The sequence below is a fragment of the Delphinus delphis genome, chromosome 4, assembly GCF_949987515.2.
Source record: "Delphinus delphis chromosome 4, mDelDel1.2, whole genome shotgun sequence".
Lineage (NCBI taxonomy): Eukaryota > Metazoa > Chordata > Mammalia > Artiodactyla > Delphinidae > Delphinus > Delphinus delphis.
In genome coordinates this window covers 48,609,650-48,629,893 of record NC_082686.1, presented here as the reverse complement: position 1 = coordinate 48,629,893, position 20,244 = coordinate 48,609,650, and the positions used below count along the sequence as shown (strand labels likewise).

General features: G+C 38.9%; 1 protein-coding gene across 2 annotated transcripts in view; it reads left to right on the top strand.

The window, feature by feature from the left end:
* The window catches only part of IMPG2 (interphotoreceptor matrix proteoglycan 2), a 72,664-nt gene that overhangs the window by 37,562 nt on the left and 14,858 nt on the right, over positions 1 to 20,244 (top strand). The window contains exons 9-12 of one of the 2 annotated variants that reach the window (XM_060010565.1): positions 374 to 394; positions 7,075 to 7,319; positions 8,811 to 8,896; positions 18,925 to 19,228. In XM_060010565.1, coding sequence (XP_059866548.1) covers positions 374 to 394; positions 7,075 to 7,319; positions 8,811 to 8,896; positions 18,925 to 19,228 — 656 coding nt within the window. The remainder of the gene's footprint in view (positions 1 to 373; positions 395 to 7,074; positions 7,320 to 8,810; positions 8,897 to 18,924; positions 19,229 to 20,244) is intronic. The other variant, XM_060010564.1, reaches the window with a different exon arrangement.

Genomic DNA, 20,244 nt, shown 5'->3' with positions numbered 1-20,244 from the left:
CATTTTAATACCACATAACACATTGTATCCCCCCAAAAGTATTCCCAATTTTGTTAGTGCCAACAGCTGGAGTTCTCTGCTGATCTACTGAAAAAAAGTTTATTTATAAAGAGATAACCATATATTAATTGTTCAAAAGTATTTTTAACAAGTTTGAAGACAGTAAAGACTATTGATTTTAAAATAGAATATTTTCTCCACCTTTGCTATCTTCCTTCAATGTACAGGAATTTGTCATTATCTAGTATATACAAGCATTTTCATTTAAAGAAACATTTCAGAGGAAGTACATTAAGAACTTGTAGTTTGATGAATTATATGACAATTATAACGCTCTTAAACTCTGCTTAACACTTTCCATTTTTGTTTTCAGATCCCCTAAGGAAAATGGCAGGTAGAGTAACTTTTGGCACTTTCTATACTGTCCACCTAATGAGGAGGTAGTTCAGAAAATATGGTAGCCCAACGTCCAAGGGAGTGTGGCTTAATTTCTTTATTACTTCCAGTATCACTGTTCATCTCCTTACAGATGAGTTGGCCAACATTTTTTTGTTAAGAGTCAGTAAATATTTCAAACCTTTTCACACTATACAGCCTCTGTCGCATCTACTCACCTCTGTCACTATCTGTCAGATGAAAGTAGATGTAAGCAGTATATTGAAAATGAATGAGCGTGGCTGTGTTCCGATAAAACTTATTCATGGACCCTGAAATGTCAATTTCATGTGATCTTCACATCACAAAATATTGTTATTTTGATTTTTTTCAACCATTTAAAATATAAAATCCATTAACTCATGGACAGTGGGCTGGATTTAGCTCACAGGCTGTAGTTTACAGACTTCTGTCATAGGCTGCTGACTGACAAGTACTTTTATTTTTTAATCTATTTTTATTTAGTTTTAAATCAAAAAAATTTTTTTGAGGTATAGTTGATTTACAATTTTTTTTTTTTTTTCTTTTTGGTGGTACGTGGGCCTCTCACTGTTGTGGCCTCTCCCGTTGCGGAGCACAGGCTCAGGATGCGCAGGCTCAGCGGCCATGGCTCACGGGCCTAGCCGCTCCGTGGCATGAGGGATCTTCCCAGACTGGGGCACGAATCCATTTCCCCTGCATCAGCAGGCAGACTCTCAAATCACTGCGCCACGAGGGAAGCCCTGATTTACAATTTTATATAAGTTTCAGGTGTACAACATAGTGATTCACAATTTTTAAAGGTTATACTCCATTTATAGTTATTGTAAAATATTGGCTATATTCCCTGTGCTGTACAATATAGCCTACAACAAATACTTTAAAATATTGAGTTATACTTAATTTAAAATTGGAATAAAAACTGGCATTAATGAAAACACTTTCAAGTATACTATTGTCATTGAATAATATAATCAAGTGTCATTTTAAGTGGTAAATGAAAGGGAGAAAGCTGATCTCTATCATAGTTCATTTGCGAAAACAGCTGCTCTCTGGAACTTCTTAGAAGCATAATATAAAAACATAGTCAATTCGCCTTGTGAAGGTTGCTTGTCATTTTATCTTTGAACTCAACTTTATTTAAAATTTACTTTCTCTTGAAAGATTGATAACCATAATATAGAAAACATGAAGCAAATTCATAAGCTAAGTACAGAGATGTTTAGAGATACGGTAATATTTCTTCATTGTAATATCTTTTTAAAATATTTTTATTGAAGTATAGTTGATTTACAGTATTATATTAGTTTCAGGTGTGGAACATAGTGACTCAGTATTTTTATATATTATATTCCATTTAAAGTTACTATGAAATATTAGCTATATTCCCTGTGCTGTACGATATATCCTTGTAGCTTATTTATTTTATACATAGTAGTTTGTATTTCTTAATCCTCTACCCCTATCGTGCCCCTCCTCCCTTTCCTCGTCCCACTGGTAACTACTAGTTTGTTCTCTATATCTGTGAGTCAGTTTCTGTTTTGTTATATTCATTCGATTATTTTATTTTTCAGATTCCACATATAAATGATAACATAGAGTATTTATCTTTCTCTGTCTGACTTATTTCACTAAATGTAATACACTCCAGGTCAATCCATGTCATTATGCCTTCATTTATATAAGATATAAATATAATATCTTACATTTGAAAAGGGCTTTCTGACTTCCTCATTTTCATTTATATTATTTTAGCAAATATTCACTAAGTGTCTGCTAATTGGGCAAACCTTGTGCCTGCAAAAATGAATAACTGTTGGTCTCCATCATCTAGGAACACAGTCTAATTAAAAGTGCTTTCAGAGATATGTCAAAGTACGGGTTCTTTTGTTTTTTCATTTTATTTTCTTATATCGCTGTAAGATAGTGAAAATGAGAATATTCATTCTCCTTTTGGAGGCAATTTTGCCTTAGAGAGGCAAACTGATTTGACGTAGCTTACGTGACTAGAGGTTATCAGATATTTTGTCCAAAGTAATCAGGATTTGGGTTTCTGTACTCTTAGCATATGCAGACTGCTCTGTGTGTTTATATTATAGGTATATGTGTTGATGGTCAATATTCAACCAAAAGATAGTTTAATTGCTGCCCTCTTGGGGAGATTAGAATGTTAAAACAACCCAAATTCTGATGTTAATCCTGTGATCAAAGAATGGTTTCAGTTGCTGAGTGCTAAGTTCTCTATCGGGACACAGACAACAATTCAATATGAAACCATTAGATTTTATGATAGAATTGTTAACCTAAGTACAGTTTCTAAAATTGTTCCGTATTGTCAGATATTAACCAGTTGGTGGAGTTTATTCATAACTTTCTGGTATACTTTTATTTTGAGCTGTGTGTGAATGAATGTGTGGCACAGAAATAGTCTATTTATATAATACGTAACACCCCTCTCTCTCTCCATAAGCATTTATATACACATGAAATTTTCTATTTGCTTTGTACCTCTTTCAAGATGCACACATTATTTTAAGTTATTAGGACCCATTTGAAGTGAATAAACAAAATATCTGCCTGGTACACACACTTCAAAAATTCAGCTCCAGGCCTTGTAAGTATGCACCTTCTTCCTAATAGAAGTATGAGAGAAGAAGGGATGTCTGAGTTTCTCTGAAATATCTTTAGTTTGATCAGTTGTCACGATATGTAGTATCATTATTTTTTCTATTTAAAACCTGCACACATCAAACAGCCAATCAGGGCATTAGAGGTGAGGAATAAGGGTAAATTTCACCTCCACATGATTGATGTCTCTGGAAATAGCAGTCAGACAGAGAAACTTTCCTCTACATAGCAGTTGTTTCAGTTTAGAAGATGAAAGATGATGCTATGGTGATGGTTGGTTAACTTGGAGTTGCTGAGTTTAGAGAGCCAGCATAGCTTTCTTCAGTCAGATAACGTTTTGTCACCAGTGTGCATTCTGCGTCTTACGTACTTTCTTTTTCTCTTGGCTTTTATTCTGTTCCTCATCTTGAGATGTCTCTGTATTCCATTTGCCATGCCAGAACTAAGTCTGTTCTGGGTCATGCTGAAGTTCTCCGATCTGAGAATAAATGGTTTTCTGATACCTCAAGCATTACTTTGAGTTCTCTTTCCAGGACAAAAACTTGGTAATAAATTACAGTATCTCTGTGAGGCATTTTATCTTCTTTAAAGAATGTATCCTTACTAGACAAGGTAGATGATATTAGAAGTGTTATTTTTAGAAGTCCAAGGGAAACATTGGGAGACAAATTATATTTTGCCAGTAAAGAGTAAGGCTTGTGATCTAACCCAGACTGCCTGATTTGCTCAGATTTCTTGATCCAGGAACATTTCTCTTGGTCTTCTCCCTATGCTATTTAAAAGTCATGCAAAGCACATGGTAGGCTCTCAGTAAAGGCTTGACTCTCCTTGTCTGATTTTCTTTGTAGCCTTGTCTGATTTTCTTTGTAGCTCAAGTGCTAACTGGCACAACCTTTTCTTCTTCTCCATTTTTTCCCTTATCACTGCTTCCTTAGAGCCTTAGAGTCTTAGAGCCATATTAACATGTTAATAGGTTGGGCATAGATCCCAAGGAGAAGCTCACCTTTCTGGAGATGTAGGCATGGTCCATCCCACAGAGCTTGGAAAGAGCATGCACATCCTTACAGAGTTGGGTTCTGGCTGTGAAGCAGTGTTCCTAAAATCATTACTCAGAAGACACAAATGTATGAGGATAATATGCATGCTCTTTAGGGTGAAAAATTACTCTTTCATATTTAGAGACTTAAAAACCCTTCAGATTAAGTCAGGAGTATCACATACTGTCATTTAAGTGGCACAAATTCAATGGTCTTATCTGCCTGCATTACTGAATAAAATTGACTGTTTGTTTTTTCATTATTTTCAAAAGTATTTAGTGAACTGCTGTGAGCCAGGTATTGTGTCCTAAATGCTTGGGACACATGTGGTGTGGTAAGTTGTGACCAGTAAGTGTCCCTCATACTATTTTATTTCACATTGGGGCCATCATTTGGTTATTTTAGCATGTTTTACTGAATTTATTTCTTTACAAAAGGAGATCAGGAATTACTCATGAATCAACATATTGCGATATGAAAAATTAAGGGTTTGAGGGAATTTACAGATGACAAGCAGATGTCTCGCCACTTAGTAGGGCATCCGGGTGTCAAAATGCTCAATTACCACTTTAAAACTCCCTAAACCACCCTGTTGGAAGTGGTAGCTTATCAGATCTGGGAGGAAAACCTTGCTGACCTTAGAGTGGGACAGGAACATCGTATCATGCCTGGCTGCTTCTGTGGCAGGTGAGGGGTAACACCTTCATGGCTTCCCCTGTAGGCCCTGGACAAGATCAGAATGCCAGTGTTCCCAGGAAGGAGAGGTCTCTTGAGACCAATTTATGCTAACCAAACCACAAAATACAATGCCGATTGATCTATTTAAAGCAAGAAATATATCTGCCAACTGACTAATTATTGCATTGGCTTAGCTCATGCATTCTTTCCCCATAGGACAGTCTGTAGGGAATTATAATCAAAAGTTCCTTTTGCAAGCTTGAGATCAGAGAAAGGAAGTTGGGTGATCCTAATGGCCAGTATCAAAGTCATGCTAGCCTGTTGCAGCTGTCTCCAGTCTAGGGATCTGTGTTACAAGGAAGCCACAATACACTGATCAGAAACTTTTCACTAATGGTAGCATAAATTAGTTGACTAACCCTTTTTCTAGACTCTATGAGACACTTCTCATTATCCTGACACTTTTTTTTGAGATATATGAATACCTTAATTAGGCTGCAGTTTTCTCTTTATATTCAGGCAGGTATAGATTTCTGTTAATTTGATAGGCACTTAATGCCAGGTACCAAGCCAAACATTGGAGATAGAAACTCAAGGAGAGACTGCAAGGCAGTCACTATAAACAGAATCTTTTTACAAAACAGCAAAGGCTATAATCAAGGAATATATAAGTGAGCTCAGAGGAGGAAGTGCTTAATTTATTTGAGTGCTTTGCTTTGGGCATCATTTTGCTCCTATAGAATGTCTGAAGGTGGCAGATTATTTCCATTGCACATCTGCCTTCAGTGGTTTCTCTTTGGGAGGGTGGGATCCCTCTGGAGGGATCTTGGTGTGTCTTGCTGGGTACTGCCTCTGATGGCTGTGTCTCATAGACTGGCTGGAAGCCAGAATGATGAGTAGAGCAAAGCCATTCTCATAATGACTTTTTTCTGGTAGTAGTTTAATTAAAGTTACTGAGAGTGTAGCAAAGTAGTTCAGAATACAGGTACTGGAGTCAGGCAGATCCGTGTTTGAATCTTGACTCTATCTATCCCTTATATATGGTGAAATTTTAGGCAAGTCTTTTAACTTCTTTAAAGCTCGGTTTCTTAATAATAATCTGAAGGTAATAAAACCTTCATAAGGTTATTATGAATATTAAGTGAGATTAAAGCCTGTGAAATACCTGTCACATTGTAAGCACTTACAAAAATGTTAGTTTTTAGCTGTTAGATAAATCTGAGTGTCTAGAAGGAGTAATTCTGTTGGCTTAAAAATTTTATATTCTGATGTTTCTTCAAAATGACTATTTAAGAAAATATCAAATGACATATCATGTCCTACTAATTATTTTCACTTTATCCTTTATTCCAAGAAATCTTCTCTTTGCTTGTGGAAAGATAGTGAAAAGGCCCCATTCCTAGACAAAGTTATTTCTTAGCACTTGTCAAACTTTTATTCAGCACATTAAGGAGGGAACCAACAGAAAAATGAGACCTAGTTTCTAGAGCATTTGAAAGAAGTATATATAGTTAATTGGGAAAGGATTGTTAAGTTAGACACAACATTGCTAAATGCCCTACTGGTTAGTAAAATCATAAACTTTGGATTTATCGTTCTATCAGGCCAAAAAACCCATCACATTTTAGTAGTTCTTTTTTACAATCCACTATTAAACTTTATAGGACTGTAAATTGTCTGTGCTATAAAACAAAAGTATGTCTCCTGAGAGACTTAGATAACTGTCATATTAGAAAATATTCTAGCATGATATTTTTAAAAAGTCATCAATTTGCTTTATCTCCAAATATTTCATATTTTCCTCTCACAGTAGGCAACTATGTTTTAGTTCCTAGTAATTAAGCTTCTTCATTGCTTCACTCCCCATTGTGGAGTACATAATTCATCCAGCAACAGTAATAAAGAGATATGAGAGGATTTCCCATTGTTGAGTAGAGTTAGAGGGTTTTGTTTTGTTTTGTTCTTTTAAATCAGGTAGGAAAAAGGCTAATAGGGAAAGAAGGAAGCAGGCTGATAGGGAAAAGGAGCAGTTGGCTTTGAAGGGGTGAGAACATGGGGGAAGAATACGCTCAGGTATTGTGCAGGGTTGACTCTGCGGCCTCCTTAGACCCCTTTCCATGTTCTTAGATCTATAACCCTCTGTTCTCTGGGAAGAAGGGGATGGCTAAAGGTTTCCCAGAGTCTTCAGAGAATGGTGATGGAATCCATGCTTTTTGAGACTCTCCCTCTAGGTCTAATGTTTGTTCTTGGTGGGTTCAAAGCTCCTTTCTTTGTGTTTCCTTGGTGGGACCTAATCTGTTTCTCTTTTCATCCATAGTGGCATAGATGTTCACTATGCAGTTACCTTCAATGGTGATGCCATCAGCAATACCACCTGGGACCTAATTAGCCTTCACTCCAACAAGGTGGAGAACCATGGTCTTGTGGAGTTGGATGATAAGCCCACTGCTGTTTATACAATTAGTAACTTCAGAGATTATATTGCTGAGACACTGCACCAGAATGTTTTGCTGGGGACCTCCTCTTTGAATCTGGATCCTGACTCCCTTCAGCTTATTGATGGTAAGTTGGATAACCATTAAGTCTTTGTACAGTTTTAGTTTCTTTTCCAGTATATTCTGGGAAAACTAATTTCCAAAAATATTTATGGTTCTGGCACTCTCTAGACTGCATGAGACAGAAGCCATCCTGATGTGAATGGCGCTTTAGCCATGCAGATAATTTGGGTAGATCAATCAGGGGTTTCTGGTGGAAGAATGGCATGAGGATTAAGATATGCCATAGGCAAAATGAGGTTGTTTAGGAAACTAAATCCATAAACAACATAGTGAGGTCTTCCTTTTATGTGGAGCCTGTGGTGGAGCTACTTCCTAGAAGGTGTCCTAAAAAAGAGGTCAACAGTTCTCTCAGAATTTCCAAGCAAGTTTAACAAAAGCTTTAGGATATCCAGTACAAACTAATTCAGGTGCTTTGACCTTTCAGTAGATGTACATTTCAATTGCTCAGAATTTTATTCCTAAAATCCATTTCTGTTTGTTTTGCCAGCTTCAGAGTTCTGAATGGCTGCAGCTTTCTAGGTGACTCAATCATCTTAAAAGATATGTTCATCTTTGATCTCATGCTACTTGTTTTCCATAGAAGACAAGATAACTGAATACACAGTTGAAAAAGAATTTTGGAAAATACTTACATTTTCCAAAAATAGGGTCTTTGACTTCTGTTTGATCCCTTTATGCCAGTGAACAGGTGAATTAAGAGAGATTCTGCTTCTATTTTTGTGTATGCACCAGATCACCTTTCTGACAATCCTTTCTTTTTAGCTTTTATTGATTCCTTCTCTCCTCCAGGCAAAATCATTTTCTTTTTTGTCTGTGTTCACATACATTATATAAATGTCCCTCATATTGTTTTATAATATGTATTTATCTGTGACATAGGGAACAGTTCCACAAAAGAAACTTGACTTTATTAATGTTTATAGCCTCAATCTCATCAAAGTCCATGGTAAGTAGCAAGGATTCAGTAAATCTTATTGAATTAAATTATACAATCTACTCTGTTAACCTTATGGCTTAGTATTGGTATAGTGATAAACTCTCTGGTGTCTTACCCCATTTTTCAAAGGCACTTTCTGCCGAAAAGGAAATAGTTTTGCATAATTTTCTCCATTTTTAGCATCAACTAAATGAGTTGGAATTTCAGTTCAACTTTGTTATTAAAATGAAAAAAAATTAGTTTTAAAGCAACTACTTCATAGGAATCTTGAAAAGAGTAAAAAATTGCTTGATAAAGGAAAGAAAATAATATAGCAGTGTCCTAAATGTAATGATGGGGAGAATATTTATTTTATGTTTGAGTCTTATAATTTAGACAGATTGTGCTAATATAAGTACAATATTTGAATAAAGTATCAAGCATTTTCTAAGCGACTCCCCATCTGTTCTACCCAAATGTAAGCTGTAAAAAGGAAAAACTTGGTTTTTAGTTGTCCCTGAACCTCAAGTACAATTGTGTCTCAACTAAAAATGTTCTTTAATGTTACTCTTTCTTTAGTGAGAGGAGTTTTACTTCCCCAAAGTGAAGACCAAGTTTGGAACACCCAAAGTTCAAGTCTTCAGGAAACCTTACCATCTATTCTGGTAAGTATGTTTCTGTGTTTTACTCCTAGAACCAGGCCCTCAAGCTTTTCTTCTTTGTACACTTACCTGCTTACTTTGGTATCATGACTTTCCCAAGCTGTTCCTATTACACATATTCTCTTATATCATCCTTGGGACATTATTCATAGTAGTCAGCTCATGGGACCCAAGTATTGGTTCAGATAATTTAAGCCTTCTACAGTTGGTTAAATGAAGTCCACACATTTGGCATTGCCAAAGTCCACACATGGTAGAAAGCTTATTTATGGTTCATACTTGCTTGGTGATAATTAAGCTATAAGTGCCCACTGAGTTGTTCTCTAAAAGTTACCCAGAAATAGTTTTTATAGCCAAGATTATAAATTTGGTGTACATAGATACAGAGTATACATTTTTGTTCCAAGGATTGTATTGAAGAAAAAGTTTAGACTCCAAAGCATATAGAACAGTGTGTGTATGGAAAGGAGAGAAGGCAAGAGTATTGGCTAGTTGACAGGGATGGTATATCAGGCCTGCATTTTTTTTTTCATATTTAAGTCCATTTATTTCTAATGTTATTTATCCTTACATGTGTGTTTTTTTTAATTGCACTTTGAAGTTGTAGAATTTCTTTTTTTTTTTTAATTGGCATATAGTTGCTTTACAATGTTGTGTTAGTTTCTGCTGTACAGCAAAGTGAATTAGCCACACGTATACATATATCCTCTCTTCCTTGGATTTCCTTCCCATTTAGGTCACCACAGAGCAGTGAGTAGAATTTCCTGTGCTTTACAGTCTGTTCTCATTAGTTATCTATTTTATACACAGTAGTGTATATATGTCAACCCCAATCCATCCCACCCCCACCTTCCAATCAGGCCTCCTTTTAACCTGGGCAGAAAGCATTCCCATTTGCACAGAAACAGCATGGAATGAACTTTCCTTTTTGTTCTTACCACTTAACTCCCCTGGACACTCTTCTGCCCCCTTCAAATCTCCACTTGCCATGTCATCTACAGGGAGGCATCCAGTAGAAAAGAAAGTGGCTTCCTCAAGTGCAGGTAAAACAACAACCACAACACCTGTAGAGACTAAGCTGTCTACAACACGACTATACGATCTTTTATTATCACATAGTCACAGAATGGAGACTCCCTTCTTCTTCATTCCCTGCTCCTTCTACCCTCCTGAGACTTCTTTTCTGTCTCATATGGCAAAGAAGAAATTAATGTTAATTAATTTCAGATACTTGTTTCCTGGCTTTAATCCAGCAATTGAAATTTAGAAAGTCTGCCCCAAATTGGCTTAACCAATATATACAGCCATTACTTCTGCTCAGGTATAGAGCAACTCAGTTATGAAATGTGGAGTCACTGGAAATACTCTTTTTCACCAAGTTGAATGTTGGAGAAAAAAGGTTAGAGGGGGATTGATATCAGAGATTACATTCATTTGGTGTTTGTTTATTCATTCACTTATTAATTCAAGTATATTTATTTTGTGCTTTTCATGTGCCAAGTGCTGGGGAAACTAAGATGAATAAGGTGTGGCCTTGCCTACAAGAAGTTTCCGGTCTGGTGGTTGTAGACAGACTTCTACACAAATAAAGTAGTGCTGTCATAGGATTTCGTCCAAGGTGCGGTGGCAGGGAGTGGTGATCCACTGCGAACATGGTACATTCCGCTCCTTCTAATCCCATTCTACTCAGGGCTTCTGTAACCACAGATCTGTGATGATATCTTAGAACGATGTAAAGACAGAAATTTCTGCATAAGCCAGGGGTTGCAAACTGGAGACCAGCTGACTGGATCCAGCTATAGGCATGTGCTTTGGGGCCAATTTTTTTTTTTTAAATTTTTATAAATTTATTTATTTATTTTTGGCTGTGTTGGGTCTTCGTTGCTGCGCAAAGGCTTTCTCTAGTTGCGGTGAGCGGGGGCTACTCTTTGTGGCAGTGCGCGGGCTTCTCATTGAGGTGGCTTCTCTTGTTGCGGAGCACGGGCTCTAGGCACGTGGGCTTCAGTAGTTGTGGCTCATGGGCTCAGTAGTTGTGGCTCATGGGCTTCAGTAGTTGCGGTGCATGGGCTCTAAAGCACAGGCTCAGTAGTTGTGGCGCATGGGCTTAGTTGCTCCACGGCATGTGGGATCTTCCCGGACCAGGGCCCGAACCCGTGTCCCCTGCATTGGCAGGCAGATTCTTAACCACTGCGCCACCAGGGAAGCCCCCAAATTTTTTAAAAAGCCAATATTTAAAAGTAAGGAGATTTTTGCGTAAAAATGCAGATTTCCAACTTCTTTTGAAAACCGGAAGATCTGATATCATTAGGTTTACATTTCCCATTGCAGAAAGTGGCTAGAGCTTGGCTCAAAGAAGCTACCCCTTTAATTATTGGCAAACACTGACTACCTGGACTCATTTGTTCATTTATGTTGCCTCTTCTGTGGTTCTATTTGCATTTAAGCCAACTCCTTAGTTTTTCAATTTGAGGAGACATTGCAATGTTAATGGGTGATTAAAAAACATGAAAGAAAAGAATGATTAATTAGAGGTATCTGATTATTGCTTCTCCTCCTCCCCCTCCTCCCCTCCTCCTCCCCGTTCCCTCCTCCCCCTTCTCCCCCTCCTCCTTTTCCTCCCCCTCCTCCCCCTTCTCTCCCTTCTCCCCCTACTCCCACTCCTCTCTCTCTGTTCTTTAATAGAAATGAGATTTTTTTAATCCGATTTTATTTTTAGAAATTATTTTAGACTTAAGAATGTTGGGATATTGAATTTGACACCTTTTGGCCTCCTGGTTTGGAAAATCACTTGTTGCACAGTATGCTTCCTATAGCACTTAGCAAACTTTTCAATTGGCCTTAGCAGAAGTGAAACTGGCCAATATAATATTGAACCTGTTAATATACTACATTGAACTAAAAGAAGAATTCATGAGTTGAATTTGTTACTATGGGAACATCTATTCATATAAAAATAAATAAAGTGCTATTCCTGGCATGTATGTGTTCATCTTTCAAAATATATGAGAGAGCTTCATTGCCCTGCCCTTTTTTTTTTTTTTTACTGGGTACTTGTTTGGAATAGATGGTCTTCCTTCTTTATTTAAAAAGTCAAGTTGTGGGCTTCCCTGGTGGCGCAGTGGTTGAGAGTCCGCCTGCTGATGCAGGGGATGTGGGTTCGTGCCCCGGTCTGGGAAGATCCCACATGCCGCGGAGTGGCTGGGCCCATGAGCCATGGCCGCTGAGCCTGCGCGTCTGGAGCCTGTGGGAGAGGCCACAGCAGTGAGAGGCCCGCGTACCACACACAAAAAAAAAGTCAAGTTGTTTACTTTCACATTTTACGTTGTTTACTTGTGGCTTAATTTTTATTAAAGATATTGTGTATTGTTTTAACTTTTATGAACTGAAAAGGAGTTTATAGGTATATCGAAATCATATATATTACTTGAGCATATCTTTTTCATTGAGGATTCAGCTGCTTTCCTAATGTGTGTCAGATCATAGGCTCTGTCTGATAAAACTCAGTTTCTTAAGTGTAGGTCGAAGAGCTTAGCCTTCTCTCTTAGAATTTCGAAAAAATGCACACGTAGAATTTACAAGGATGTAAATATGCCTTACTCAGCTGGAAGCACAGGTGGCTTTAACATATCTCTATAAGTGGTTTTAGGTAATTCAGAGGAAAACAAGTGAATTCCCTGGTATGGTATGACACTCATCATCGTACCAACATTTTTGAGGGACAGAACTTAGTATTGAGTAAATGGCCTTCTTACTTTTCACTGAATACATGTATAGTTTTAGATAATAGAAAAAAAATGAGAAAGAAAGAAACTTTTCCTCATATACAAACAGCCTCCATTTTCAACATAGACGTTTAAATATTAGAAAATGGTTTTTCCTCCTTTCTCTCCTTTGTGTTCACCTGGGTCTTTTAGATTTGTGCATGTATGCTAACCTGAATGAGAATAGACTGCCAAGTCTGCTAGCTCCGGTTTCTCCGCTGGAAATCCTTTTGCCCTCTGTATGTATTCCTCAATGAACAGTCTGGTATAGTGAGTGAAGCACGGGGGCCGAACTCTAGAAACTCAGAATCTGGTTCTGACTTTTTTTTCTCTATTTTTTGTGACTGTGGGCATTTCACTTCTATGAACCTCAGTTCCTTATTTTTAATAGGCAAGTTGGGACTAAATGATTCTTAAGAGTCTTTCTAGTTATAAAATTTGATAGTTTTGTTACATTCAAACATATGTGCATGCTCAGCCCCACTTCCTAACATAAGATTTTTATAAACCAAAGGATGGCCTTATAAAGCACTGAGCCTTTGGCAACACAAAAGCTTCTATTTGTTTTACTTCTACATTCTGGAATTCAGTTGGTTGTCTTTTCATTTATCTGGAATTGAGCTGTTGCTCTCTCCATCTGGTCAATTCATTTTATTCCCCCTAGCTTTATTGAGATATAATTGACATCCAACACTGTATAAATTTAAGGTGTGTAATGTGATGATTTGATACACATATATTGTGAAGTACTTATCACAATAGAGTTAGTTAACACCTCCGTAACTTCACATAATTACCTTTTTTTTTTTTTTTTGGTGGTAAGAACATTTAAGATTTACTCGTTAGACAAATTTCAAGTTTATAACACAGTACTGTTAACTATAGCCACCACGTTGTACATTAGCTACCCAGAACTCATTCAGCTTATAACTGCAAGTTTGTACTTTTTAACTGACATCTCTCCATCTCCCCATCGCCAGACTCTGGAAAACACCATTCTACAGTTGTTTTTATGAGTTTGGCTTTCTCAGATTCTACATATAAGTGATATCATACAGTATTCTTCTGACTTATTTCACTTAGCATAATGCCCTCAAGGTCCATCCCTGTTGTCACAAATGGCAGGATTTCTTTCTCTTTCATGGCTGAATAATATTCCATTGTATATATGTAACACATCTTCTTTATCCATTCATCTGTCAGTGGACACTTAAGTTGTTTCCATATCTTAACTATTGTGACTAATGCTGCAGTGAACATGGGAATACTATAGATATCTCTTTGACACACTGATTTAATTTCCTTTAGCCATATACTCAGAAGTGGGTATTGCTGGATCACATGGTAGTTCTATTTTTAATTTTATGAGGAAAAAATTTTTTTCCACACACCATTGCCAGCACTTTTGTCTTTTTGACAATAGCCATTCTAACAGGTGTGAGGTGATATTTCACTGTGGTTTTGATTTGCATTTCCCTGATGATAGTGATGTTGAATATCTTTTCATGTAGCTATTGGCCATTTGGATATTTTCTTTCTGTTTTTCTCAGACCTCCTATGGATACACCTTCTCCACACTTCTTGCTGCCTGTTGTGGCAGAATTCTTAAGCTTGTATGCTTTTTTTTTGCGGTATGCGGCCTCTCACTGTTGTGGCCTTTCCCATTGCAGAGCACAGGCTCTGGACGCGCAGGCTCAGCGGCCATGGCTCATGGGCCCAGCCGCTCCGCGGCATGTGGGATCTTCACGGACGGGGGCACGAACCCGTGTCCCCTGCATCGGCAGGCGGACTCTCAACCACTGCACCACCAGGGAAGCCCTGTATGCCTTCTCTTGATCCTGCAGTGTACCAGGCTAAGTACTGACAGCTTTCCTAAAGGAAGTGCAAAAGGTTAACTTTGTCGTCTCTCCTTGGCCTATGGATAGATTCAGGCTGGCTTTTTGGGCCTGCTCGCTAGCTGTCTGCCAAAGTCCGCTCTCCCTGCCATGGGGAGTGCACACGAGGAGCTGGCCGTGGGGTGGAGGAGGTGCCTGTGGGGGTGAGGTGCCCATGGGCCAGTTGAGGGGGATCCATGGGCAGGGTGTCTTGGCAGCTCGTGGTCAGACCTCCTGGTGGAGTCAGTCATGTAGTTAGTAGGATCTGCATCCCTGTGATATGTTCAGAGTCCTGGCTGCCGTTCTTTCAGCCACTTCCCATCCCCTGGTCGTGCAGTTTACAACTCAGTTCTCTGGATAGAGTGAGAGAGAAACAGACCTCTTTTGCAAGGTCCTGCACAGCTAGGGAGGCCAGAGACTCACTCACATGCTCTCACTTTCCGCTGTGCAGAAATCATGTACAGAGAGGGTTTCTCTTGGCCCTGAGCTGTGCTGCCTTGGGGGAGGGATGAGGTGGGTAAAGGGAAACTGTTCCTCTTACACTCGCCAATGTGTCTAAAGTTGGACGTTTTTGCTCAAATGGTGTGTTTGGAGCTTCTCTGTTGGACTCCTGGACTTCCACAAAGGCTCTGTCATTCATGGGTGACTGTCTAAGTCATTGTTCTCCAGCGGCTCCCAGACTGTGTCTGAGAGGGGCTGGAGCCAGTTCACGGGCCACCTCAGGGTCCACAGCCAGGACTGAGGTCTGTATGCTTCTTACCCTGTGCATGGGTGGGCTAGACTCCTTCTGGGTCCCTTGGTGTATGATGCTGGATCCCACAGCTCCCACAAAGGCACTTTTGTCCATAGAGGATGCCAAATTGTTACTGTTGAAGGGGGAATACGAGTGGGGGATGTCTTACTCAGCTGACATCACTCTGGCTCATTCTTGAGGACCCAGAAAGTTTTAGACCCTCTAGTCAGAAACGTAAGGCAACTTTGTGTGTCTGTTTGGTGCTGGGTTATATAGGAGCACTGTGTACGCAGGTCAGTGATTGCAAGCTGCCTTCACTACATAGAGTTATATAAGGTTAAGTTCGCTCCTTGTGATGATGTACTCTTAAAATATTAAAATTTACTAGAAAAAAGCCAGAAATCTTTCCCCTGATTAGATCATCTTTTTGGCCTTACTCATGAATCAAGTCTTGATATCCTCATGTTTACTTCTGACGAGAGAATTCCCAAGAGGTAATTTCTTATCCTGAAATGGTTCTTTTATTATTATTATTTTTTAATCTTTTGCAGTTACATCCTGTCTTTTGAGGATGGTCTTCCTCTTTCTTTGACATATATCTTGCCTTTCTCTACTTTCTCTGTATATTTCATTTCATCAGACTCTGGTCACAGACTCCAGTCTAATGCTCAGATGTGTCTTCCTCTATTCCATTTTTTGACCAAAGTCACACTGGCAAAAATATTCACTAGTATTGCGCCATCCACTTTTCATCACTTCCCTCTTAACTTTCTAGATTCTTTATTTCTAATCAAATTTAGCAGAATGATACCATTTTTGGTTCATGTTGTTGTTATTTTAATTGATTCTCATTCTTCCTTTTCTGGCTATTTGTATTTCATTACAAATTATGTAATCATCTTTTGACAGAAGTGATTCAAACTTTTATGGATTTTAAAAATACATTGCACTACAAAACATGGCACGGCCAGGGTTTCAATAGTAACAGAACCACCTGTTCTGTTAAGGGGTTAAGGTAGTGAAAAAGGGATCTTGAGGTATGCTGAGACTAATAACAGTGAGAAGCCATTCCCATCCATTGGATTGTAGGGCAAGGGGAGGAAATGCAATTACCAGAGCCCAGTGAGAGCTGAAGTTGCAATTGTAGAGGGACGCAGCTACGTCTGCAGTATTGAGGCTTGGAGGAAACTGGGAAGAAATACCGAAACCTCTCACTCTTCCTGTCCTTTGATCTTCTGCTTGTAAAAGTGTAAACTCAGACAGAAGACAGCTGGTAAGGGAGCAGGGTGATGAAATTATCAGGGAAGAGAAGGAGCTACGGTGGTGGCAGATGAAAATAGCCAGCAGGATGGCCCACTTAAAATAGGACCTAATTAAAAGCATGAACAAGGTAGGAAGTGTTGGTGTCACTGAGTTCCACAAAAGAAAATTAGTTACTTGACTTAGTGCTTTTAGTTTAGAAATAGTAGATGAAACTGAGAGTATCTCCATATATATGCAGTGGTCTACTATGCATTTGTCACTAGAAGAGGGGATAAATTGGGTCATGCTCAGTGATTTCTTGCCTCATGTTCCCTCCCTTGTGACTAGGAGAGTGTGCTGTCTAAGGCTTCCTCACATGGACCCTTGATGGAGAGACAAGGGGAAGTGTGTAGGCAAAGCATACAAGACTAATTAGGTCATGACATTGGGTTGAGTCCCTCCGTAGGCTAGTAGGTTGTTTAGTTCCTGGCCATGGACTGAAGTGTAGGTAGCCACCTTAAAATTGTGTGCTTTTGTTTAATAATCACATTAGGCTTGAGAGTATATGCCAGTGAAAATTCACTACCCTTGGCAGGAATCTCCTGGAAGAGTGGGGAGAGGATTCTATTCAGAGTTTCTTAGTTTTCATGGGCTTCGTTTTGTTTATAGCTCTTCCATGAATTCTAGTCTTCAGGCAGGTTTATGCTTGTGGAAAATTTCTTAAAGGTTCCAGTTGATGAGAAATATAATGATTTAACAACTAAAGAAGTATTTTAGAAACCCAGGCTGGAATAATACAACCAACACATGATCAAGCTGCATCCTCTACTGAGGAGCTTTTAAAAGTACCATGTCTAGGTCCTACCCTCAGACCAGTTAAGTTAGAATCTCTGAGGTGTGGGGTGTGGGCATTGGTGTCTTTAAAAAGCTTACATGTGATTTTTTAAAAAAATTTATTTATTTCCTTTTTTTTTTTTTTTTTGGCTGCATTGGGTCTTCGTTGCTGTACGCGGGCTTTCTCTAGTTGCAGCGAGCGGGGGCTACTCTTCGTTGCGGTGCATGGGCTCTCATTGTAGTGGCTTCTTTTTTTTTTTTTTTTTGCGGTACGTGGGCCTCTCACTGTTGTGGCCTCTCCTGTTGCAGAACACAGGCTCCGGATGCGCAGGCTTAGCAGTCGTGGCTCACGGGCCCAGCCGCTTCGCGGCATGTGGGATCTTCCCGGACCAGGGCACGAACCCCTGTTCCCTGCATCGGCAGGCGGACTCTCAACCACTGCGCCACCAGGGAAGCCCGGTGGCTTCTCTTGTTGCAGAGCACAGGCTCTAGGCGTGTGGGCTCAGTAGTTGTGGCTCACGGGCTATAGAGCACAGGCTCAGTAGTTGTGGTCCACAGGCTTAGTTGCTCCACGGCATGTGGGATCTTCCTGGACCAGGGCTCGAACCTGTGTCCCCTACATTGGCGGGTGGGTTCTTAACCACTGCACCACCGGGGAAGTCCTTGCATGTGATTTTAATGCTATTTAGAGTAGAGAATGATTGATCTTTTCCATTTTCCTTTTTCAGGTTTTATCTAGGAAATATTTTGTGAATTCCTTCTATGCATATGACACTTCTTACTTTTTGTGATTCAGCATAGATTGGAATATATAAACTCCTATCCAGTGTTATGGCTGTTTTACCTATTAACATCATTAAACTTTTTTACGTGGACTAACCTTCACAGGATTAAATAATCAGTATGTTCAATGGTTGTGTTTCTGTCTACTTTTCTATTCCTGAAGCTAAACTTTAAGATACGATTAGTACTACATTAGTAAAAAGTCACTGCAAAGAGAAAATTTTATTTTGTAAGTGTGATACCAATTCACAGATGTTCCTATTTGCTCAAGGTAAGAGACCACATTTTGATGTGTTGCAATTTCGTATCAAAATAAAAGACCTTAATTTAATACCTTTCAGAATGATGAATAAAATTACTGATTGTTCTTTCTGCTGTGGGCAATGTGCTTAGGTCTTTGACAACAAATTACAGATATTAGTAACATCTATGTATTTAAAGTATTTAAGCTAATAAGACAGAGGGAAAGGAACCATCTAAAGCAAGGCAAACAATATTTTCTCTCACAAACTCACTTTGTTTGGGATCTTTTAAATATATTGTCTCATCTATTCCCACTTTCCAGGTGAGATTCAAGCGATACATGATTTTTCTCTAGATTTTCCAACTAGTAAGTGGTTGAATTAGAATTTAATTATGGATCTGTTTGATTCTAGAGCCCATACTCCCCTTCCCTCCCCCAATATTACATTGCCTTTTTGTCCCTAGAAAATCCAGGAATGTAGATAGATAGATGGTATTTGAAATTATTTTTATGTGTTTCTTTTATCTATGATATGATTTAGCCTCTTTTTGCCCCTCCAGGATAATACCCCTCAAGCTGAATGGCCCTCAGCAGATGAATTCACCATGAGCAGTATTTCACCACTTGATTTCAGCTCTGGTCCTCCTTCAACCACTGGCAGGGAACTCTGGTCAGAAAGCCCTTTGGGTGATTTAGTGTCTGCACCCAAATTAGCCTTTCCCTCGAAGGTGAGCCTCAGTTCTTCCCCAGAGGTTTTAGAGGTTAGCAGCTTGACTCTTCATTCTGTCACCCCAGCAGTGCTTCAGACTGGCTTGCCTGTGGCTTCTGAAGAAAGGACTTCTGGGTCTCACTCATTAGAAGATGGTAAGGAATTCTAATAACTTTTTGTACTTCTTTATTGTATCAGATGACAAAGGTTTTGAAGAGAGCGAGAGACTAGGGTTAGGAGAAAAGCATGGCAGCATTCATTAGGAGGAAATGTCTTGGGAAAGTTGTGTGAGAAAGGGAACAATCAGCTTTAATTGGTTGGAAGGGAGCATCCAAATAGGTAAATAATTAGAAATGAACTTGTGGGCTGGGCTGGGATCACCTAATAGATATTTTGAAGGTCTTGTTAAAGAATTTATAATTTAATTATATTACTATTTAAGAACTACTCTTCTTACTTGAATATTTGAGTGGTAAACAAACAGCCTCAAAGAAGATTATTCCAGTATCTTTTAATAGGATTAATTGGGGGCCAGTAGAGATTTTTAGCTTGTATCAGGCTTGAACTAGGGCAGCTACAGCAGAGATTAAGAAATGAAAGTCAAGTAGCTGATTTAGCTGTTGTGGGATGTGACTCAGGGATGGAGTATATGTGAAAGAGGAAGATGAACAAAGATATAAGTAATGAGTCTAGGATTTTGAACATTGGGTGAACCTGAAGGCTGATGGATAATAAACATAATAAGGGAGAGTTCCCTGGTGGTCTAGTGGTTATGACTCAGAACTTTCACTGCTGTGGCCCAGGTTCAATCCCTGGTCGAGGAACTAAGATCCCACAAGCTGCATGGCGTGGCCAAAAATAAAAAAAATAAACATAACAAGGAGATGGAAATTCCTTGGGAATTTTCCTAGGGAATTTTCTTCCTAAGTTTTTACTAGATTCACTCTTTGTTGTCAGTATGACTACCAGCAGTTCTTTATTTTCAGGGAGTAAAAATAATCACGTGTTTGAAGATGAATTTTTTTCAGTACCTGATGTCTTGTTATCCTCAGTTAAGGGGGTTATAATCATGAGTGACTGTACCATATCACAAAAACATAATCATACCTTCTTGTTGTTTGCTGGATTTGGCAAAGTAAAAGTCAGCAACTGTCTGTCGTAATCTAATGGG